The 1612-nt window shown below is 47.1% G+C and overlaps 1 protein-coding gene across 1 annotated transcript in view; it reads right to left on the reverse strand.

The window, feature by feature from the left end:
* The window catches only part of EPG5 (ectopic P-granules autophagy protein 5 homolog (C. elegans)), a 109502-nt gene extending 108166 nt beyond the window's left edge, over positions 1–1336 (reverse strand). Inside the window, 1 exon segment of the mRNA XM_012642631.1 lies at positions 1274–1336. Coding sequence (XP_012498085.1) covers positions 1274–1336 — 63 coding nt within the window.
* Positions 1337–1612: the final 276 nt, after the last annotated feature.

The raw sequence follows: 1612 nt of genomic DNA on the forward strand, positions 1-1612 counted from the left end.
GGGCATCTAGAGATTAAGATCTAAGATTCTGCTCTCTACAGATAATTGATGTTTACGTGTTATGCACGATTATGTTCTAGATTCAGGGATCTTATGTGTGGCTGGCCAAAGATGTTTTTCTTCTTCCTTTGCCTAAATAGTTCTCTACCGACCCAATACCTTGCAAAATTATTTCTCTTAAATACGTTTCTGAAATTAGGTACCAAAATGGCTTTCTCACCAGAGTAAGTCATCACATATCTGGGTACACTAATGTGCCTAACTCTAACACTAACTACAGCCTTTTAAAAAGGCATCATAATGAAAGGAATCCACGTAAGTCATTTATAGTTTATTAAACAGGGTACCTACGAACACTAGTTTCCTAATTCCCATGAAAAGGCAGATTATGGTATCACGTTTAAATTGCACGTGCTCTAGAACATCACCCACTGCTGGGTAAAGAAATTTCCTGTACTTGCAATACTATCCTCATTATTTCCTTAATGTAAATTCTGCTTCAGGTAAGCCAAATTATCTAGGTCCCGCCAGCTAGGAGCAGAATTTAATCTGTTCACTATAGATAATATATAGGAATAAAATGAAAATCTGGACTGTACCTAAAGACAAAACAAATCAACTTAAAAATCATATTAATACCACATGTAGTTTAACCCAGGAAACGCAGAAAATCAAATATGTCCCTGCTGTGTGAGTCCCGCTCTGGGTTAATTTCTAGACATTCGTGCCCCATCATAAACAACCAGCATAAAATGAGAAATAAACAGCAGCAGCACCACTGCCACTCTGAAATTTGGAAGTGAAGAGAACTGGCACATCACTACTGTCTGCTTTATATTTGTGTCTACCCATAGAGCTCTGCCAAAGGATAAGAAGCCTTCCCTCTTTATGCACGGGACGAACTGAAAATATTTTCAGGATATAAGGAGAAAAGAGAGAGTCAAAGATGGAGCTGGAAAGAGAAAAACTGCTTCACGGCAGGAAACCAGACCCGGGTGAGGAAAGACAAGATAGCAGGAGAAAAAGAAGAGTCCAGTGAGATCGCAGGAGGGAAAAGGAAAAATGAGCTCCTGACAAAGTGTGGCAGGGGGCTGTGGGGGAGAAACCGAGGAACAGGCCCCGTGTTAATGGATGGTGGGATCAAACATTGGAAGGTGGAGGCATAGGGTGCAGAGCGCTCAGGGAGCGGGAGTGGAGTTGGCTGGAGAGGCCGAAGAGAGGAAAAGGGAGACAGAGCACGCTGCCAGGACTTCGCAGGGACGGGGAGCCTTACCTTGCTTTTAGTCCGACTGGCCCTGGCCTTGGCCCGGCGCTGGGGCCTCACCGCCTCAGCCATAGACCCGGCAGCAGAGCCGTCGCCGTTTGTTTTTGTCAATACCCTGCGCTTTACGCCTCCTGCCGGGTTCTAGCCTCTGGACTGTACCACGTGACCGAATCTCCACCACTCCTGGAGAAGAGGCGGTGTCTTGGGGCCTCTACGGGCCGCAAGGAAGGACAAACCACTCCGGGATGCATTCGCACTGGAGGATGGGGGCCCCGCCTTCTCCCGGCGCCCAGGTCCCGGGCTCACCCATTCCGTGGGTCGTGCTGGACACAGGTACCGACTGCCGGG

This window comes from Propithecus coquereli, unplaced genomic scaffold (assembly GCF_000956105.1).
Source record: "Propithecus coquereli isolate 6110/MARCELLA unplaced genomic scaffold, Pcoq_1.0 Scaffold181, whole genome shotgun sequence".
In the NCBI taxonomy this organism is placed as follows: domain Eukaryota; kingdom Metazoa; phylum Chordata; class Mammalia; order Primates; family Indriidae; genus Propithecus; species Propithecus coquereli.